The following is a 21,954-nucleotide window of genomic DNA, read 5'->3' as shown; positions in this document are numbered from 1 at the left end:
ACGAACTAGCAAGAAACTAGAGCAAAAAACAAACAACAAATTAAAAATAAAACTTAGACCGGTCTTTCTAATTCAGAGCTTTAACCAAAGGCCTATTTTTAATCCATAAGTATGCTAATTGTTTAACACTTTAATGTCTTCCATAATGCCCATTAGGCTGAGGGGTGTGGAGCGCGAGAAAGGGCGCAAGATGCCAGCCGCTCGCGCCCCGGGGCGTGAGCACCACACCACCGAGGCGCGAGAGGGGCGCGAGAGGGGCGCGAGCGCGGAAAAAGAGGCAGGCGCAAGAGGGGTAGCGGCTGGGGGTAGCGGCTGGGGGTAGCGTGAAGGAGGCTTGGGATGCGTGAATGACTGAGTTATTGTGATTTATTTTTTTTTGTGAGCTGAACGAAGAAGTAGGATAAAGGGTGGTGGTTTGTGATCTGAACGAAGAAGAAGAAGCTGAGGCCATAAATGAAGTATTGTGATTTATTTTTTTTTTTAACTGCTTGATTTATCTTATTAATTTTAATGACATATAAAGTCATCCATTTGTCTTGGTTTTAACACACATATTTTTTAAAAGCATTGAAAAGGTTGAAAAAAATTAAGTGAAATAATAAACTGGCCGGACGGCCGGACCAGTCCAGGAATAATAATAATAATACATAGCCATGAAAGGGTAGTATTCAAACCAAATAATATTATGTTGGTGTAACACTGCAAATTGATTATCCGGCATTTATAATACGTTTTTTTAATAATACGTTTTTTTAATACATTTATAAAAAAATAAAAAAAAAAACCGCTCGCGCCCCCTCTCGCGCCCCTCCACACCAGGGTCAGGGGCGCGAGCGGGGACTCCAACACCCATCTTATCAAGTTTCTCTCTCTGCCACACGTCACAATATTATTGGCTGGAGCCCCCACTCGCGCCCCCCACACCCCTCAGCCTTAGTGTTATGCCCTTTAATCAATGGTTTCTTTTAATCAATTGAACTTAATCCCTAACCATTAAGCAAATGGCCATTAAAAAATAGAAAAAAATCATTAAGCAAATGAATCTTTTTAGATACTCACAATCTATCCATCATAGCTTAGTGGCAAGAAGTTTGAGTTCTTGACCAATGAAATATTTGAGTTAGGTCTTGTGCAAGGTTGTCAGTTTAAATCTCGAGCTCATCAGGTTTTCGTCCTACCGCATGTTACACCAGAGAGTTCTGTTCTTGTGACAACACAACGACTATCAAGTGAAAGCTGACGGTATGATTTCCTGAGAAATGACTAAACCAAACTTTGAAGCAAACGTGAGCCTAAATAAGACAATATATTCTAGCTAAAATTGAACAACGAGCTTCTTCAAATTAGAAAGTGCGACAATTTCACGTAAGAAAATCGCAGTTAAAAAACAAAAAGAAAAAAGATACTCACAATCTAGAAATATACGGAACCATAATTGCATTTTGTAATTAACGGACCTTCCAAAGAAAATGAACGGAAATTCAAATAATATAATAATCACACATCAGAAAATAGGACCAGCAAATCAAGTGATTCACCAGCCCATGGGTCCCACCATCCCCGTTAATCCCGTGACACCTTGACACCTGTCACCCATTGTCATTTCCAACGTCACTCTCCTTCAAAACTCAAAACCAACCACACCACACTAGTACACTACACATTCAGTTCAATCGCCGTTAACGGTTATTTTAACGGAGCAGATGACGGACATAACAGACGATATAGCAGAGGAGATTTCGTTCCAGACTTATGATGATGATCTCGGACTTCTGTTTAGTCTTCTTCATGACGTTCTTCAACGAGAAGTCGGTCCGTTTATCACGGAGAAGATTGAGCGGACTCGTACTCTTTCTCAGGTAGTGGTTTTACGAGTGTACGATATGTAGTTTGCTGTTAGATTGCTGTTCTCCGTTAGGTTTTCGTGTGATAGTTAGTTCGTTACTGTTTTCGGTGACTAGAGAAATTGATATGATGTGTAGAGTAAATTGATGTTTACTGAGCTATAATCTGTATTACGAGATGATAATTTTGCAGTTTAGTTAATCGGAAATTTGACAAAATTTGAACTCGTACTCTCTCTCAGGTAGTTTACGACTACACGTAACTTAAGTTTTCGTGTAATTGTTAGTTTGTTGCTGTTTTCGTTGGTTAGAGGAATTGATGTGATGCGTAGCGTGAATTGATCGAGCTGTTTTGGTGTGTTGATGTTTACTGAGCTGTAATTTGTATTTGGAGATGATGATATTACAATTTGATTAATCAGATAGATGCTGTTGTTTAGCCTGAGAGTAAAATTTGAGAAAATTTGAACTCGTACTCTCTTTCAGGTAGTTTACGACTATATGTATACTTTACGTGTTCAGATTGCTCTTTGAATAATGTTTTCTGTTAGATTTTCATGTGATTGTTACTGTTTTTTGTTGATTAGAGAAATTTTTGGTGTGTAGCATGAATTGATCGAGCTTTCTTGATGCGTTGATGTTTACTCAGCTGTAATTTGTATTAGGAGATGATGATTTTGCAGTTTATGAGTATATGATTAGACGTACGCCTTACGTGTTGAGTTTTCTCTTTGATTATTGTTCTCCGTTAGGTTTTTATATGTGACCGGTAATGTTTGATTAGAGATAGAGAAATTGATGCGATGTGTAGCGTGAATTGATCAAGCTGTTATGATGTGCTCATGTTTACTGAGCTGTAATTTGTATTTGGAGATGATGATTTTGCAATTTGATTAATCGGATACATGCTGTTGTTTAATCTGAGAGTAAAATTTGAGAAAATTTGAACTCGCACTCTCTTTCAGGTAGTTTACGACTATACGTATACTTTACATGTTCAGATTGCTCTTTGATTAATGTTTTCTGTTAGGTTTTCATGTGATTGTTACTGTTTTTGTTGATTAGAGAAATTGATGTGATGTGTAGCGTGAACTGATCGAGCTTTTTTGATGCGTTGATGTTTGCTCAGCTGTAATTTGTATTAGGAGATGTTGATTTTTCAGTTTGATTGATCGGATACCTGCTATTGTTTAGTCTAAGAGTAAAATTTGACAAAATTTGAACTTGCACTCTCTCTGAGGTGGTTTACGACTATTAGATTTTGCGTACTTTACTTGTTCAGTTTGGTCTTCGATTATTGTTCTGCTTTAGGTTTTCATGTGATTGTAACTGTTTTTGTTGATTAGAGAAATTAAGGTGATGTGTAGAGTATATTGATTAAGCTGTTTTGTTACGTTAATGTTTGCTGTGCTATAATTTGTATTAGGAGATGATGATTTTGCAGTTTGATTAATCGGATAAATGCTATTGTTTAATCAGAGAGTAAAAGTAAACCTTACATGTTCAGTTTGCTCTTCGATTATTGTTCTCCGCTAGGTTTTCATGTGATTGCTACTGTTTTCATTGATTAGAGAAATTGATATGATGTGTAGCGTAAATTGATTTTTGCTAAGCTATAATTTGTATTAGGAGATGATAATTTTGCATTTAATTGATCGGATAGATGTTATTGTTTTATCGGAGAGTAGAAATCGACAAAATGATGTTTATGATTCGTGTTTGTTCAGATGATTTCTGTATCAACTTCCAAAACTGCAATTGTTACTGTTTTAATTGATTAGAGAAATTGATTGGCACTGAGCTATAATTTGTATTAGGGTATGAATAGATGAAAATTTTGCATTTGATTAAATGAATACTTGTTATTGTTTGATCTGAGAGTGAAATTTGACGAAATAATGTTTATGATTCATGTTTGTGACTTCGTTCAAATTATTTCTGTATTAACTTCTAAAACTGTGATTCAGCTCATCGATGATTTGGTTAATATGATACAAGTATGTGTGTAATTTGTTTTTACTTTTTATGCTGAATTTTAGTGATTATAGGTTCTGGTGGTCTAAACATGATGTTGAGATCTGATTTAGGCTTTTAGCACAAGAAACATGAATGGTAGCTGTACAGTACAAGCATGCTAATGCGTACAGAAATTTGTGGAGTGGTAATTGTGCATCATGTACACTTCTAGCTGTTTTAACAAGTTAGAACTTGGAATGTTTTCTTCTGTAGCAGATTTCAGCTTGTTGATTGTGAGAATTAATAGTCGCTTGACATATATTAGTTCCTCAAATTTATATGAAAGTATAATTTGTCTATATAAAGCAGTTGCATAGATTAATAGAAAGTTAAGACATTTAGAAGAATGAATATGATCTCAATGTATTGACTTAACTCTTTAGTCTTTAGAACTAATTAGTAAACTAGTAAAGTATAATACATGACCTTGTATTTATAGTATCATGGAGCACAAGTTAAACAGAACAAGTCAAAAGAATGCTTGAAAGTCAGCTATAAACATTTAACAAGCCATTTTCAAGGGAGAATATTAATAAAAAAAGTAGGTAGTAAGTTACTTAGAATTAGAACCTAGTACACTCTTTACAAGCTAAGAAAATCTTTTGCGATTCAATCCTAGTGATATCGATGAGCAATTTGATTATGTGATAATGTATTGTCTGCAATTTGATCAAGTGACTAACATTGAATACAGCTGATTCTCGTACTTATAGATGTTTAATCTGAGAACAAACGTGTAGAAATACTATATTCTCTTTCTGGTTGGCTGGTACTTATACAAATACTTATATATGCGTCTTGCAAGAAAGGTCATTCTTATATTTATACATGGATATCAAGAACTCTGTTCTGATTCTTAGATTTATGATATTGTACTTTTATTTTGCTATCTGCGATGTAAAATGGTAATGATCATAAAGTTGATTTGGATGGAAACTTGTGATCGAATTGTAGAGTGCATGCCTTATAAGAGCAGCTGGGATTGAGGGTACAGCAGAGGTTTTAGAGAAGCAACTGGCTTCTGAGTTATCAAACTTGACACTAGAGGAAGCCTTGATGCTTGCTAGAGCTTTTAGTCATTTTCTTAGCTTAATGGGTATTGCTGAAACTCATCACAGGTGATCCTTCAATATTGGTATTGTTAAAGCTTAAATCGATTTTTCAACTGACAAAATATATATATTATTGCAGGTCTTGTAAGACAAGGAATGTGGCACAGGCTTCAAAATCATGTGATGATACTTTTAATCACCTGATTCAAAGTGGGCTTTCTCCAGATGTGCTTTATGACACTGTATGCAATCAGGTATGATTTTTGAAATTTTAACATTTGTTATAGATATTTGGAGTATTTCTATTCTCTATATAGGTGGTAGAGATAGTCCTCACTGCACATCCCACTCAGATCAACAGGCGTACTCTTCAATATAAGCACATTAGAATTTCTGTAAGTTGTTTGATAATTTGTTGAGATAAAGTTTTGGTTACATTATTGTTTAAAGGTAATATGACTTTTATTTGTTGATTTTTGCAGCATTTGTTAGAAGTTAATGACCGCAAGGATCTTACACAGGAAGATCAAGAGGCTCTAATAGAAGATCTGGTGCTCTTTTGCAGATTCTGTAGAGTAGAAGCAAAAACTACCAAACCATTTTGTAAATGATTTTTAATATTTTTATAGGTGAGAGAGATAACTTCTATATGGCAGACAGATGAGCTAAGACGCCACAAGCCTACACCAGTAGACGAAGCTAGATCTGGTAAAGTTAAATAATTTAAATTCATGTTTGGATCCTTTTAAAGATAACAAAGTTACTTATTATTTATGTAAAATCAGGATTAAATTATGTTGAACAGTCCCTTTGGAAAGCCATACCTCATTACTTGCGCCGTCTCAGCAATGCTCTAAAGAAGGTATATTTTCCTGACTTTAATTATATAAATATTTTATAAATTTGTTTTTCTTCCAGCATACCGGGAGACCACTTCCTTTAACATGCACACCAATAAGATTTGGATCTTGGATGGGTGGTGATCGAGATGGAAATCCTAGTGTCACTGCAAAGGTGAGGCTTCAGATTCTATAAGTGAACGAATTCATTTTCTGTGATAGTATTATTATAACATTTATCTAATATTACTTGTGCAGGTAACAAGAGATGTATCTCTTTTATCAAGGTGGATGGCGATTGATCTTTACACACGTGAAGTTGACAACCTCAGATTTGAACTTTCTATGAACCAATGTAGCAATAGCTTGTCACATTTGGCACATGATATTACTAATAAAGGTCTGGTTTATTTATTTTCTTGTTAGTTCTTGTTATTAAACTAAGCTTATATATTCTTTTTAGAAAATTCTGAAGAGGATTGGCATATGAGATTGAACAATACATCAAAGCATCATAGCCATCATGTTCATGGCCTACCTACACAACTTCCAGCTCAAGCTGATGCACCCTCTTGTACAGGTTAAAGCATTAGACAATCATTTGATTTAATTTAACACTATGAAGTAATATAGTCATATACTTATATTAGAAATTTATACCTTTTTACTGCTTTTATAGAATGCAATGAAGTGGAATCTCATTATCCCCGCTTAGATGTTCCTGGGAAGTACAAACCCCTGAAAATCAAGGTAAAACACTTTTTTTGTCCATTTTTCGGAACTGTTATAGAAAATATGTATTATGGTTACTAATGTAACATTGCTACAGTAGTAATTTAAGTCATTCCAGAAAACCATTTAAAAGGTTGTTTGCATCAAATACAGACTTTGAGTCACATTCAACCTGTTTGACCCTTTCTCCATTTAGATGTTTTTTATTTGACCAATTTTATATATTTGAGAAAAAAACACCAATATTTCACTATGAGCAGGTTAATTCATCCCAAATTTCAAGAGAAGTTAATCTGAAAGCAAATGTAGACGGAAATGGGTCTAATACAGTCACTATTCAACAACCTCTTACACCAAGGTCTTCTCAGAATACACAAGCCAGTAAATCCAGCTTCCAGAAGCTTCTTGAACCAAGCATCCCTGAGAGATCTGCCATTTCTCCCTATAGAATTGTCCTCGGGGACGTAAAAGATAAGGTAATGTTAAGTGATGCTTTTATGATTAAAGACACTTTAAATGAAGTATTAAGATATCAAGAAGTAGCCACTAAATTTCTCTATTATATATACCAGCTTATGAACACTCGTAGACGGTTAGAGCAGCTTCTAGAAGGTCTACCTTGTGATCAGGAACCTGGTGATTATTATGACACGCCAGATCAGCTATTGCAGCCACTCATGTTGTGCTATGAATCTTTGGTAGTATACACTATACATGATCACTGACAAATGACAATATATCTGCTTTTATCAGTTTATGGTAGACTTTGTCTAACTTACTCTGCAACTGTCACAGCAATTATGCGGGTCAGGAATTCTAGCAGACGGACGACTTGCTGATCTTATAAGAAGAGTTTCTGTCTTTGGGATGGTACTGATGAAACTTGACCTCCGTCAGGTTCGTTCTGTTTCATATATAATATATACATTAACCATCACAATTCAATTTAATAATTTGTAACTGACACGTAACAGGAATCAGGCAGACATTCAGATACACTTGATGCGATTACCAAATATCTTGGTATGGGAACATATAGTGAATGGGATGAAAAAAAGAGACTGCAGTTTCTAACAAGAGAGCTAAAGGGAAAGAGGCCTCTGGTACCATCAACTATAGAGGTAACAAAGAGACGCCATATTTTACTGATATGATCAATGTTATTATTATATTTTTGAAATTTTCTTGAAATGGTCTGTTAGGTTTCTCCTGAAGTTAAAGAAGTTCTGGACACCTTCCGTGTCTCTGCTGAGTTGGGTAGTGACTCCTTAGGAGCGTATGTGATTTCCATGGCCTCAAATGTATGATGCACAATAACTGATTAGAACCATTTTAGTATCTCTTTAATCATATCTTATTTAAATTTTAATTTGAATTCTTTGATGCGATCTATATTACAGGCAAGTGATGTCCTTGCAGTGGAGCTTCTGCAGAAAGATGCGCGGCTTGCTGTTGCAGGAGAAAAAGGAAAACCATGTCGTGGTGGAACGTAAGGCTGCCATTTGTATTTTTTATATAAATACATATATGTGTGTATATGTGATAATAGATATGTTCTGACATTGGATTACGATTCACTTAAATAGGTTACGGGTGGTTCCTTTGTTTGAAACTGTGAAGGATTTGAGATCAGCTGGTGCAGTGATACGGGAACTATTATCGATTGATTGGTATAAAGACCACATAATAAAGAATCACAATGGACACCAAGAGGTATGTTATTATTCATTTGGTAGCAAGGTGAAATTAGTTATGAATTATGAATTAAGATACTGATGACTAATGCATGCAGGTAATGGTTGGATACTCTGACTCAGGTAAAGATGCAGGGCGTTTTACTGCTGCATGGGAACTTTACAAAGCTCAAGAAGATGTTGTGGCTGCATGCAAAGAGTATGGTATCAAGGTTACTCTCTTCCACGGGCGTGGTGGAAGTATTGGCCGTGGTGGCGGTCCTACACATCTTGCTATTCAGTCCCAGCCACCTGGTTCTGTCATGGTATGTTCCTGAGCCAGTCTATATTTGCTGTCACCTCAATACATCAAAAAAACTGGGCCCTTTCATTATTTGGGCCCTGAGGCCCGCTTCTACCAAATAGTGGACCAAGACCTGTGCTAGATGCGGCCCAAATAAGCCTATATCTAGGCCCTTGTAACCTGGAAGCCTGATTAGGTTCTATTTCGATCAGCCCGAGACAAAGTGAAGTTTATGAAATGCTACATTTTGAAGCTTACCTAGTGTTATATTATGACAATATCATGAAAATAACATTCTTTTTAAAGCAAGTTACATCTTTTTGGTCATATTAAAACAATTTAACACATGGTCATTAGTTATACAATTCTTAGATCGCGTATCTACTTTTACTCCCTAAACCAAAATATTTTCATTTTACACGCGAATAATAATTCATACATGAGTCTATACACAATATGGTGTGTCAAGTATGGCGTTGGTTAAGTCATTATTAATAGGAAAAAGTACACGAGTAAAAGTAGATATGTGACCCTTATAAATATAAGACACCCAAGAATGATTATTGTGTGATTTTCTCTTATATTAATTAATAAGTTTTAATTACTTACTGATATTAATGTAATGTTGCTGCATCTCTACCACCATGCCATTTTTTGATCCTTTGCTTGAACGCAGGGCACACTTCGATCTACCGAACAAGGAGAAATGGTGCAAGCCAAGTTCGGGTCACCAGGAATGGCCGTCCGTCAACTAGAAATCTACACAACCGCGGTTCTACTAGCCACCCTTCGCCCCCCAAAACCGCCACGTGACCAAAACTGGCGAAACCTCATGGAAGAAATCTCAAATCTAAGCTGCCAAAGTTACCGTAACACAGTGTACAACAACCCAGAATTCATAACTTACTTCCAAGAAGCCACCCCACAAGCTGAACTCGGACACCTTAACATCGGTAGCCGTCCTACTAGACGCAAATCATCAGTAGGCATCGGAGACCTCCGAGCCATCCCATGGATATTCGCCTGGACCCAAACCCTGTTAATTCTCCCCGCATGGCTCGGAGTCGGAGCCGGTTTAAAAGGTGTGTGTGACAAAGGACAAGTTAATGAACTTAAATCAGCTTACAAAGAATGGCCTTTTTTCCAATCTACAATCGACTTAATAGAAATGGTGTTGGGGAAAACTGATAACTCAATTGCTAAACACTACGATCAAGCATTAGTTCATGAGTCGCGTAGAGGTCTTGGTGATGATCTTCGAAAAGAGCTTTCGTCTACCGAGAAATACGTGTTGGTTGTCACAGGACACGACAAGTTGTGCGAGAATAACAAAAGTTTAAGGAAGTTGATCGAGAGTCGGCTTCCGTATCTTAATCCTCTCAACATGTTGCAGATTGAGATTTTGAAGAGGTTGAGAAGTGATACCGAGAATCATAAACTTAGAGATGCATTGCTTATTACCATCAATGGCATTGCTGCTGGAATGAGGAACACCGGATAAATATATGCTCTAAATAATTGTGTGGTACAAGTTATTGTAGTCTATAGTATGGTATCATATGCTCTATTATTATCAAGTTGTATCTAGGCATCAAAATAATGTAGGATATTAAGTCACATCTTCTATCTTATAGGAATCTAATGCAAAGTGTTTAGTAAGTATTTTCATTCCTTAAACCCAACTATAAATACAACCACCTATGTGTAAGTGAAACATCAAAGCCAACACTTTAAGTCTTAAAAGCTAGCTTTCCATCACATCTCAAATAATCAATGGCGTCCATTAAGATTGAGAAGCCTGTTAAGGAAGCGGCGGCTAAACCTTCGGCTGCCAAGCCTTCCGCCTCAAAAGCGGCCTCCAAAAAGCCCGCACAGCCTCGTGTACCCAAGAAGAAGGTAATCTATATCCATACTTTTTTATACTATGTAATAAATAAAGATAATCAATGATGACACTCTAGCTTATCTGATTGAGATTTTGGAGGTTTTAGTCTCTTATATACCTAAATCTCTATTTTTTCTTCATTCTCAAATAAATAAAAAATATATTATTATTATTATAATTTATAAACGTTATAAAGTTTAATAAAAGCATTTATTCTCATAAAATTTTTAAGCTTATGAATAAAAGCGATCTCATTTATGGGTATGGTTTAATGGTTATGTAGACATCAGGTGGGAAGAGTTCAGCTACAGCAAAGAAATAAGAAGGAAAAGGCTGAGTAGCAGTGAAGTGAAGCTTATTATTATGAATTTTGATTACTGATCAGTGGGCTTGTAATCTTGTTCTTACTAATATATTCTGGATTAATGAAATAAACACAAGGTTGTAATCAATGGGTTTGCCCTATTGCATAAGAAGAATTTATGAAACAAACTTTGAAATAATTAAAATATTTCAAAACCGAGTTAATTTATGAAATCAAAGACTTTGAGATATTAGAATTGGAATTGGTAAACACAGGCCTACAACTAATTCTGATACATGCATAGTCAAAACTAACACATCTGGACATTTACGTCATATGACGCATAGTCAGCTTTTGAACATTTTGCAAAAAGTAGGTATGGTGAGAAAATGCCCCCAAGACGCCCTGCTCTCCTCCCTCTCTCTCACAAAACCCTAAAAATTTGAGCTAACCTCACGTTATGTACAAAACGCCGACCTCCAAAATGCCTGGGGGGCGGTGTTCCCATGCATTGTGGGCTCAAAACGCCTGTTTTGAGGTTGCCGCTACGAACGATCTAAGTGGGGATATTGGATTTAATAATCTAAACTTTGGTCTATTGGTTGGTAATAATCTCAATTTAATAAGAAAAATTGGAAATAAATAATCTCACCTTTTGTGTATTGGCTGATAATAATCCCATATTTAAAATCACTAGCAATGGTCCCAACTTTTAACTATTTTTGTCTCATTGATCCTCCGTTAAAAAATACTTAACGTCGTTATGTTTTTTTCCTAGTTTCAAACCGATTTTTTAGGGCTTTTGATCGGAAGAACGATATAAGTCGACTGATGTAAAACTTATATCGAAACGGTGATTAAATTGCTTGATTTTTGTTAATTGGAAATTCAAGCACCCGAATTGAAACATTGTTTCGTCGTTTGGATCACCATTTCGAGATAAGTTTTACATCGCTCGACTCGTATCATTCTTCTGATCAAAAGCCCTAAAACATCGGTTTGAAACTAGGGAAAAAACACAACGACGTTAAGTATTTTTTAACGGGGGACCAGTGAGACAAAAATAGTTAAAAGGTGGGACCATTGCAAGTGATTTTTAAAGGTGAGATTATTATCGGCCAATACACAAAATGTGAGATTATTTATTTCCAATTTTTCATTTAATAATTCTCCAAGTTAATCCTAATTTTCACCCTATTGGCTTTCACTGAACCTTTTCTTACAGAGAACCAACCCGATTAGTTTTAAGATAAAATATGCCATTTATCCAAGTTAAGTGAGACAAATGATAAATGCAGTTAAATTTAGAAACTCACCGCCATAGCCACCGTCACGACCGTCACCACTGCTGCCGCCACCACCTTTTTATGATGGGATTGTTTGAAAGTTTATATAATTATTATCAATTAATATATATAGATATGAAAAAATAAATAAATAATACATATTTTATAAAGTTATATATATATCTTAAATATATATAAACGAAACCTTTAAAAGCTCTCTGGTTGCTCCATATATTCTCTCAAGTCACCAGATTGCTTTATTTGTATATGAAAACTTCTAGTGTATTTTACCCGAATTCACATATATGGTTCTCATCAAATCCAGATAACACGTAAACAGGTTATACCATCTCATTAAATTAAAAATTAGTCTCACAAAATCTTTGATATGAAACTACTATAAAATAGGGATATACTAAAAATTAATATCCGCTTTTTTAAATATTATTTATAATTAAGAAACAATGTTATAGTAAACAAAATAAGCGGGTTATGGGTTTCATCAAACCCATATAGCTTTTAAATCGGGCTGTAACAACTCATTTATTTGTGAAACCCTTTTATCATCAAACCCTAAGTATATTATTAACTTCCTTACAATAAATAAAATTAAATTTTAAAAAATATATAAATATTAGAAACGAATAATGTAAAACAACCCTCGTAATACGGGGGATAAAATCTAGTATATATATATAAACTGATTAATAAAACGAGCAGAGCTCGAGCTTGAAAAATCACACATGAGCCGAGTTCGAGCTTTAGAAATAGAGACAGGAGCGAGCCAAGCTCGAGCTCAAGCTCTGTGTAAGTTAAAAGAGCTGAGCTCGAGCCTACTCAAGCTCGAGTTTGGCTCGGCTCATTTGCACCCCTAATTGGAGAAAAAAATAAACCTGAGTTCTAATAAACAAAAGTTTTGTTTTACTCATCAACTTGAAGAAATGACATATTTTGGTCCAAAACAAACTGGGTTAATCTCTATTAGAAAAAGGCCCGATTGAGGCCAATATAGTGAAAGCTGGGATAAACATAGATAATATTAAGATAAGATTATTGTTGGTCAAAAGGCCAAAGCTTAAATTATTAAAATCAAATTCCCTTCTTCGAATTTACATTGCTATCAATTTAGGGACCACCATGTCTTGGGCGTCACGCACAGCCACATCATCTTGAGGAGGGCATCACACACCAGTACGGGCTAAAAGCTTAAGGGAACCATTAGCTAAGGCGCTAGCAAGGTGGCGGTCGTTAGACACAAAGGTGGAGGGACCACTTGCAAACCAACCAATTACATATTTTCTTTTTTAATTTTCTCTTTTCTTAACACTTAGTTAAAAGTTAAAACTAAAACCATTACACTCATTTAAAATCTTAGTTAGTAAATGCTCCTCCGCGTATGTTACCATGACATGATAATATTTTTTTGTTAATTACTAAAGCCACTACGCATGCTTCCATCATATCAGTGTCATAAGTAGTCTAAAACTAAGCAGTTATCGTGGAAAAATATTGAATATCGGTCAAGTACCGATATCTCATATTGAATATCGGTCAAGTACCGATATCTGAGATATCGGTTATCGCGGTGAGATACCGCTGTGCTATTGGTAATTTTAATATCATGTAAAATTCAAAGATATAGAAATTTAAAACTAATAATTCAATATACTCTCCTACCATTAATAAATTAACCTTTTGCAACTTGTAAAAAACTAACAATCATAGCAAGTAGAAAATACACTAACAATCATAGCAAGTAGGAACTGAGTAAGAATTAAAACACTCATATCGGGAATATCAGTGATATATCGGTAGTATAGGCCCAATATCGGTCAAATAGTACCGATATTCTGACCGATAACCGATATATCACAAATATATCGAAGATATCGACTACATAGGTCCAAAGTCATCATCTTAAGCCACAAAAGTCATGATCAATCACCATTAATATGAAGTTGAACACAGACTTATATTTCTTATATGTAAAAGATAATTAGAAGAAATAATTAATTTGAGTATCATTTCTTGGAAGATGCTTCATAACTATATGTCTATATATATCGATTATTATATTATACTCTCTTCCAACGGAAACAACAATGAGAAAGAAGATGCGTGTGGTGGTTCTAATCTTGATTTCATTCCTCTTAATTATCTCATTCTCAAGTAAGTATACATATTAATATTAATCGTAATTCTATTTATGTATGAGAATTGAATATGCATTGTTGGGTTATGAAGGCCTTTGGGCCGGTTTTATTAGGAGGCCCAGTTTGGTTCCTAATTATGTTTAACCCTAATACTGTTTATTATATATATCCCATCATGTAATTGTAATCTTGGTTCTGAGCTAATAAGAAAACCTAGTTGCAGCCCGTGGACGTAGGTCCCCTCACGGGGACCGAACCACGTTAGATTCTTGTGTCGTTTATATTTTCGTTTATGCGTGTTTATCGTTGTGCATGTGTGTGCTGTTTCGCTTCCGCGCGCCGCTTTGTTCCTAACAAGTGGCATCAGAGCTTTGGCTTGTTGGACACACGGTTCGTTGCACTGGTAACGATTTCGCAGAAGGTTTTGGTTCGAATCTGTTTTTTGGTGATTAGGGTTGGGTAGGTCCGTCACCGTGAATAACTCTTGGAGATCGCAGGGTTAATTTCTGGTTCGTGTTCATCAGTGATCGACAGTCAAGATTGGTGGCTGTCAGGCTGAGTTAGGGTTTGACTATTTATTATCAACCGTAAATTAGGGAACCGGGTTTTGTGAAGACCATTTAGGTTCGGGTTCAGATTTGTTTGCAAGAGATTAGTCTGAGGTAACTTTATATAGTTTATTTACAGTTAGTTGATTTATCGGTTATTGCAAGAGCAAATCGGTTTATTTGGCAGTGTTCTGTTGAACAATCGTCAAGTTTAGGCCCGTGCCCTTGTTGTGTCTGTTCACTGTTTTCGATTTGTTCTCGTTTGTTATTGTTATAACTGAAGACGAGGTGGTTATGATCGGAATGTTGACGGTTATGGATTTTGGTTGATTGGTTTGTCATGTGAACTTGGATATAGTACTGGTGATGGATAAACTTGGAGAAAATGGAACCAGCGGGTGTGCTGGTGACGGCATAAGTGAAAAAAAAAATGAGGTTAGTGGCAAGTCATGTAAACTATTGCTCGTTTGGATGATCTTTCGGTTAGGGTTTGAGTTAACTGATCGTGTGTACGGTCATAGAACCCTTGGTACCGCTTGATTTCATGAAAGTTCTACTGTTGTTATAGCTGTTTGCCTGTTAGCTGGTTCGAAACTGTGATTATTACTTCTTGTTCGTTTGGAATTGTGAAGTTATATCTTGTTTGGTGGTGATCAGTGGTACACCATTTGAGAGGTTCATAATCTCGTGTTGGGTAAAGTTATTTGCCGGGATAGTACGAGTGGGGTTCATCTCATGGAGTGTTGGTGTGGCATGGGTTGGGATAACAGAAACAGTGGGAGCTGGGTATAGTCGACTTGGTAGGTTGCGTAGAGGTGAGACATTTTAAGGGTCGATGTCGAAAGGTTTGGAATTATGCTTTTGAGAATGTATCTGAGGTTGATGCATTGGGACTCAATGAAGGCGGTGACGACTCTTGGGTTCAAGATTATGGTATGCTTTATTTGTTACTCACTTCAATGAAGCATTGTTGAATCTTTTAATTAAAGACTTTTGGAAGATACGAGTTTTTTTTTTGTATCGTCGGAAGAAGTGAACCAACTTCCGAGTTATAAGGTCTTGGCTCGCTGAATCGGGTAGAGCTAAGGGGTTTCAGTTTGCAGACATGAAGCCTGGAGCCACAGTGATGTTAGTTTGAGCGTATTCGGAGGAGGTCTGAACATGTTCGGGGTTTTGGCAACAGTGGGAGCACGCGGTGTGTTCTAGGTTCGTTTCCAAAGGGACGTTGGGTTCGGAGGACCAGGAATCCGAATGTGAAAATCTCTCCTGGTATAGTCTGCTGATTTGGAGAGTGTTTATCCTCTGGAAGTCTTTGAAGTCGGTTGTGTGAGTAAGTGAGGGTCGGTTAAGATTGAGGATGAGTCATTGGCGAGTTTTGTCATGGCTGGGTCTGGGATGACCGGATTGGAGTTCTCGGGAGCTTCAATAGGCCTTTCAGGTAAGTAACTGATGAGAAGGGCGGATGCAACCAGGGTGTGGATTGGTAGAAATCTTAGTTTGTTCCTAGAGAACTGGAGGCTTGGAGAACTTCTTTTGTTGAAGTTTTAGCTTGTTCTTGGAACTGGAGGCTTGGTAGATTTCTATTACTGAAGATTACTAGAGTTACTGGATGAATGAGATTGTTATATTTACTTGGATGGCAGGCTGGAATTTATCGCAAGGCCTTCAAGTGGGAGATTGTTGGGTTATGAAGGCCTTTGGGCCGGTTTTATTAGGAGGCCCAGTTTGGTTCCTAATTATGTTTAACCCTAATACTGTTTATTATATATATCCCATCATGTAATTGTAATCTTGGTTCTGAGCTAATAAGAAAACCTAGTTGCAGCCCGTGGACGTAGGTCCCCTCACGGGGACCGAACCACGTTAAATTCTTGTGTCGTTTATATTTTCGTTTATGCGTGTTTATCGTTGTGCATGTGTGTGCTGTTTCGCTTCCGCGCGCCGCTTTGTTCCTAACATGCATAACATTCTCTTCTCTTTCAAACAGACGGGCGTACCATGAGAACTCATGGAACACAGGCTCCGGCGGTAGGGAAGCCATCACCTCTTCCGCCAAAGCCTTATTGAAATATGATTCATGCATGTGTTGAAGGCTATCTCATTTATTTACGTCTTGTTTTGTTTATTTGAAGTCTGTTGGTAGTCACAGTATTGGAATTGAAAGATTGTTTTTTTCATTGATGAACTTACAAGAGCCAAAGACACAATTTAAAGTAAATCACATGGTCTAAATTCTGTAACTGATATTAAATGAAATGGCGGGAGATTTGATTGCTGTGCTTTGGGTGATGATAATTGGACCGATCCCGTAAATATTTTTTCGCTTTAGTTCTTTTCAACGCTCTCCCTCAAGTTAACTAGTGGGATCTCCGATACTCAACTTGTTTAGACGATGACTGAAAATTCTTCCATTAACTACTTTTTGTTAGTATGTAGGGTTGTAAACGAGCCAAGCCGAACTGAGAGAAGGCTTGCTCGTTGCTTGGCTCGTTTACAACCGAACCGAACGGCTGAAATTCGAATAGAGCGAAAATCGAAACGAGCCAAAATCGAATCGAGCATTTTTCGATCGAACAACGAGCGATTTTCGAGCATTATTTACTTTTTTTCACTCTAAAAATTTAATAAGAAACAAGTTTTAAGGGTGTAAATAGTATATTTTGTAAATGAATTATTAGTTTTTAGACAAACGTGTTATAGGTTGTAAATTTTTATGAGAAAGAGATTTGAGGTGAGATATAATGAACATGTAAACAAACTTATAGTATTGTGAAAACTTGAATCAAACAAATGAAACTATAAAATTGACGGAATAGGAAAAATTATAAAGGGTTTAAAAAATTTATACTTATATTTTCGTGTGTTGTCTATACATTTATATATTTGCTCATATATAATTATATATGAAATAAATTAAAACTATTCGAGTCGAACCGAATCGAGAAGACCTTTGCACGTTACTTGGCTCGTTTACAAACCGAACTAAGCAGAGTGGCTCGTTTACAATCGAGCGAAAAAACGAGCGAGCAATTTTCGAGTGAGCAACGAGCGAGTTCGAGTGGCAAGCGGTTTGGACGGCCCTAAGTATGTCTGCCAACTAATCATCTAATCGAACAAACGGGATTTCAATAAATCCTGTCTCGAGCTTCCCGAAAATAAGGTTCATGTCAACTTCTATATGTTTTGTTTGGTCATGTTGGACTAGGTTTTGTGAGATTTTGATTGCTACTTCATTGTCACACATAATTTTGCTGCACCTTTAGGGGGAAAACCAATGAGTTAGGAGTTTTCAATCTATAAAACTTCTGTTACGCCGCGTGCTATTCCTTTGAATTCAGCCTCTACACTCGAGAGAGCAACAAGCTTCTGTTTTTTTACTCTGTCAGGTTACAAGGTTTCCTCCAACTAATGTAAAGTACCCTAATGTAGACCTTCGATTCCCTTTATCTCATGCCTAATCAGCATTGGTATACACTTGAGATACCTGATGATTCATAACACCGCTTCCATATGGGCAGGCCCGTCTTCGAGAATGACGAAAAAGTTTTAGGCCTCGTGCGAAAAAAATTTGGACCTCTTCCTAATAATATAAACTCATCAATTTTATATCGAAAAAACCCACAATACAAACATAATTGCTATAGAATAAACAAGACAAAAATAGTGTTTCAAAATAATTAATCGAATTTTGAGTCTTCCCTAACGTTTGGAAACAGGAGGCATGATTTCTAAACAAAAACAAAAATATTCAAAAGTCTCAAGCGTTAAGTTTTATTTTGCAAAGGCTAAGCATCAAATGAACTTTATGTCTTATATTATATTTAAGAGAAATGTTTAAATACAAAGACAAAAATGATAAGTGTGAAAATGATTTGTGGTCTCACAAAAAACTTTTTAATAAAAAATTCAAAAAATATAAATAAATAAATCATAATTTAAAATATAAATAAAAAATGTTTTTATACAAGTTTTCAACTTTTTTTACTTCTGGCAACTTACTATTGTTAAAGGTACCCCACAAAAAGTTTTTTATACAAGTTTTCAACTTTTTACTTCTGACAACTTATTCTAATAGAGTAGATTTAAAAGTGGGTCTAGTACTATTAACTATTTAATAAAAAAACCTAGACTTAAAATCTAATTCTTTAACCTTCTTTCTTCTTCCCTCAAGCATAGTGACAAAGCAAAAGAACAGAGCTCCGATGGCTGCTCACTAGAGCCACCTAAGAAAATTCGATGGTGCTTCTTCACCCTTCTTGCTACAGTTTTACACATCATGACCAATCTTAGATTGTCAAAAACGTTAATAGTATTTCAAAAACCTTTGGGCCCCTTAGCATTTTGGTTGTGCTGCTGCACGGTTTGCACAGCCCAAGAACCGGGACTGCATATGGCCAACCTGAGGTTGGTGCATGAACTGACTTGCCACCCCAACGATGTAGGCTATATCATGTTTGTGTGAGATATATTAATTTCTCCACTAATCTTTGGTATCTTTCTTTATCCGCCAATTCTGCTTTAGGTTTCATATACAATTTGTGGTTCACCATCATGTGGGTTTCTACTGGTTTGCAATCAATCATATCTGTCTCTGCTAGAAGATCAAGAGCATAATGGCAGATGAAGATCCATTGTTTAGATCTCAATACATCAATTCCCAAAAATACTGTAATCTTCACATGTCTTTCATTTCAAATTCTGCGAACATGTTCCGCTTTAGTTGTTTCTTCTCTTCTTTTTCGTTTCCTATAATAATCATGCATATCATCAACATAAACAATTAGACATGTTATAAAATCGTTTCTCTCATTGAGGAACAAAGTGCGGTCTGAATTGCTTTGTTTAAACCCATATTTCATCATTGTAAGGGCAAATCTTCCAAGCCACGCTCTTGGGGATTGTTTTAGCATGGGTTCTAAATAGTTATATAAATGTCTTAAATGAGGTTAATAAAATCATTTACTCTCATTACGTTTTCAAGATATGAAGAAAAAGTGATCTCATTTTTGGGTGTGGTTTGATGGTTTCGTAGACTTCAGGTGGGAAGAATTCAGCCACAACAAAGAAATAAGTAGGAAAAGGCTGAGTAGCAACATAGTGAAGCTTATTAATATGAATTTGTAATCAGGGCCATTTTCGAGAACCCTTTGAAATTTTGGGTTCTGGGACGAATAAAAAAACGGGCCCATAAAATCGCGTTCTCAATTATGTAATAGATAATTTGACAATTTTACCGATAAGGTTACCTTTCGAAAGCTTACAACAAACAAACAATAATAAACATGTTACTAAAATGGCATATAAAACACAAATGAGAGTTTTTTTCTATAAAAAAATGAACACTAGTTGTAGGAATTGAATCCATGACCTTTGTTTTCATGGTCTAGAATACTTTACATTCAACCAAAGAGTCCTTTTACAAGCTTTTGTGTTAAAATAAAATTATATATAAAATATAAAATTAATTTTATAACAATTATGGCCTTCTCGAAAGAGTGGGTCTGGGTCCCTTACCCTCCCCTTCGGCAGAGGCCTGTTTATGATTATTGATCAGTGGGCTTGTAATCTTGTGCTTACTAATATATTCCAGATTTATGGAATAAACACAAGCTTGTAATCAATGGGATTATCCTATTGCATAAGAAGAATTTATCGAACAAACTTTTAAATAATTACAATATTTGAAAACCGAGTTAATTTATGAAATCAAAGACCTTTACATATTAGAATTGGTAAATGCATTGGCCTACAACAAACTACTCGCATTTATATTGTTGTCAATTAGTGAGCACCATGCATGCGTCTTGGGCACGGCCCTATGTCACATCATCTTGAGGATGGCGTCACATGCCATTACGTGCTAAAAACTTGAAGGCCCTATTGGCTTAGGCCACTAGCTCAAGTCCCTATTGATAATCAAACACGAACTAAATGAATAACTCACGATTATATTAATAAGAAAATATAGCTCAAAAAACTTATTACAATATCTCAAAATTCTTGCTCGGTTTTTCTTTTGACATACCCTAACTCGGTTGCCCTTATCTATGATGTTAATTTAACTTAGCTAACAGAAAACCTAATAACCCTAACTTGGTTATTAGGTAGCCCATTTAATAACCCATTTTAATTATTGGATTGGGCCACATTCTCTGGCGAAACAACAATTAAGCCAGCAATCACTCCCTCAATTGTTGTACCTGCCCTAATTTCCGACTTGAAATATGCAGGTCTTCAATTTCACGCTTGTCATCGTTTTCTTGATTCTCGCAAGACTCTTTTCTTGATCTTTTGCAATGTTATTTGTGCTCCACATAGCTTGAACAAACCCTTGCTTCTTTTGATCCTTACACATTTTCCCTTGGGCTTAAATCTTTTCCTTAAACCACAACATTACCCTACAAATCAAACACAAACTAAACAAGTCAGTCAAGTTAAGTTGGTTTAGTTTCCGAATTGTAATATCATCATTTTCTTGTCCAACACCCCCCCCCCCTTACACTCATTTGAGTTCTTAGTTACTAAATGTCCCTTTACCTACATGACAGTGATATGATAATACTTTTTTACTAACTAAAGCCCCTATACTATATACGGTTTTATCTTGTTAATTAGTGTCAGTAGTCCATTATCATCATCTTAAGCCACAAATTAGTCATCACTTCATTTATTTAAAGTGGAACAAAGACTTATCTTTCATAAATGTAAAGAATATATATATATATATATATATATATAGGCTAAGTATAAAATGAAAACTCACTTGAGTTGTGAAAACTCTAGAAACCTATTCTCAACCACATGTTTTTAATTAATGTTTAAATCTTGTGGTCCACAATAAAAGTGAATAAAAAATGTAAATATAAATATAACTTTTTCTCTCTCCTGAAAGCATATATAAAAATTAGTAAAAAAATGTAAAAAAATAGCAAAACATTTTTTTTTATGTTTCGATGTTTTGTATTAAATGTTACAACATATATTACATGTAACAAAAAAAAACGATATTACTGTTGGGACCAGGATCTTTGATCCTCGGAAATTAAGGGTCATTAGCAACAGTCAGCGGGACTAAGGATCCTTAGTGGTTCAAGGATCCTCAATACTCAATTTCAGTTATATTCTGATCTATTTTTTTGCAGATAAAACACGTGACTACTGGAAACTCCTATTCTTACGAACGAAGTATTTTACCTGGTCCTTCCCTCTCGTCCAAGCTGGTAAACGGTTGGGTTGAAGGAGTAAACAAACGTGGTCGGAATTATAGGAGTTAGTTGGTTTACGTTATGATCTTTGTATTTATATATATACTGAACCT

General features: G+C 35.8%; 2 protein-coding genes across 2 annotated transcripts in view; one reads left to right on the top strand and one right to left on the bottom strand.

Moving 5' to 3' along the window:
- Window positions 1-21,954, bottom strand: part of LOC143572390 (uncharacterized) — a 188,972-nt gene that overhangs the window by 124,316 nt on the left and 42,702 nt on the right. The window lies entirely within an intron of this gene.
- On the top strand, window positions 1,654-10,805 carry LOC143573979 (phosphoenolpyruvate carboxylase 4-like). Its single transcript, XM_077058727.1, has 21 exons — window positions 1,654-1,859; window positions 4,815-4,978; window positions 5,052-5,166; window positions 5,230-5,307; window positions 5,395-5,463; window positions 5,542-5,620; window positions 5,698-5,774; window positions 5,831-5,926; window positions 6,010-6,151; window positions 6,215-6,331; window positions 6,431-6,502; window positions 6,736-6,959; window positions 7,056-7,181; window positions 7,279-7,380; window positions 7,458-7,604; window positions 7,686-7,784; window positions 7,884-7,972; window positions 8,070-8,196; window positions 8,276-8,482; window positions 9,137-10,356; window positions 10,629-10,805. Exons 1-20 carry the CDS (start codon window positions 1,704-1,706, stop codon window positions 9,959-9,961), a joined length of 3,111 nt encoding a protein of 1,036 aa, XP_076914842.1. The 5' UTR covers window positions 1,654-1,703; the 3' UTR covers window positions 9,962-10,356; window positions 10,629-10,805.

This window comes from Bidens hawaiensis, unplaced genomic scaffold (genome assembly GCF_021521415.1).
Source record: "Bidens hawaiensis isolate Kalapana, Puna unplaced genomic scaffold, B.hawaiensis_p1.1 tig00001382_1, whole genome shotgun sequence".
Lineage (NCBI taxonomy): Eukaryota > Viridiplantae > Streptophyta > Magnoliopsida > Asterales > Asteraceae > Bidens > Bidens hawaiensis.
Note: the sequence above shows the minus strand (reverse complement) of the source record. Positions and strands in the feature narration are given on the sequence as shown.

Excerpts from the sequence above, each read along its gene's own strand:
- LOC143573979 (XM_077058727.1), top strand. The coding sequence starts at position 1,704 with ATGACGGACATAACAGACGATATAGCAGAGGAGATTTCGTTCCAGACT. Across the intron at positions 4,979-5,051 it reads ATTGCTGAAACTCATCACAG|GTCTTGTAAGACAAGGAATG; the intron begins GTGATCCTTCAA and ends ATATTATTGCAG. Across the intron at positions 5,927-6,009 it reads ATCCTAGTGTCACTGCAAAG|GTAACAAGAGATGTATCTCT; the intron begins GTGAGGCTTCAG and ends TTACTTGTGCAG.